At 69.7% G+C, this 261-nt stretch overlaps 1 protein-coding gene across 1 annotated transcript in view; it reads left to right on the top strand.

Moving 5' to 3' along the window:
• Mxra5 (matrix remodeling associated 5) overlaps positions 1-261 on the top strand; it is a 20,816-nt gene that overhangs the window by 18,136 nt on the left and 2,419 nt on the right. The window contains exon 11 of the mRNA XM_033760248.1: positions 10-258. Coding sequence (XP_033616139.1) covers positions 10-258 — 249 coding nt within the window. The remainder of the gene's footprint in view (positions 1-9; positions 259-261) is intronic.

The following is a 261-nucleotide window of genomic DNA, read 5'->3' as shown; positions in this document are numbered from 1 at the left end:
GCGTGCTGTGGGCCCTGCCGGAGGGCGTCGTGCTGCCCGCCCCGTACCACGGCCACCGCGTCACCGTGCACAGCAACGGCTCCCTGGACATCCGTAGCCTGCGGAAGAGTGACTCGATGCGGCTGGTGTGCATGGCGCGCAGCGAGGGAGGAGAAGCCAGGATGGTGGTGCAGCTCACCGTGCTGGAGCCCGCGCAGAAGCCCGTCTTCCACGACCCCGTGAGCGAGAAGATCACGGCCACGGCCGGCCACACCATCAGCC

The sequence above is a fragment of the Fukomys damarensis genome, unplaced genomic scaffold (genome assembly GCF_012274545.1).
Source record: "Fukomys damarensis isolate Sample0158 unplaced genomic scaffold, DMR_v1.0_HiC HiC_scaffold_39, whole genome shotgun sequence".
Lineage (NCBI taxonomy): Eukaryota > Metazoa > Chordata > Mammalia > Rodentia > Bathyergidae > Fukomys > Fukomys damarensis.
This window is presented reverse-complemented; position numbering and strand designations above follow the sequence as displayed.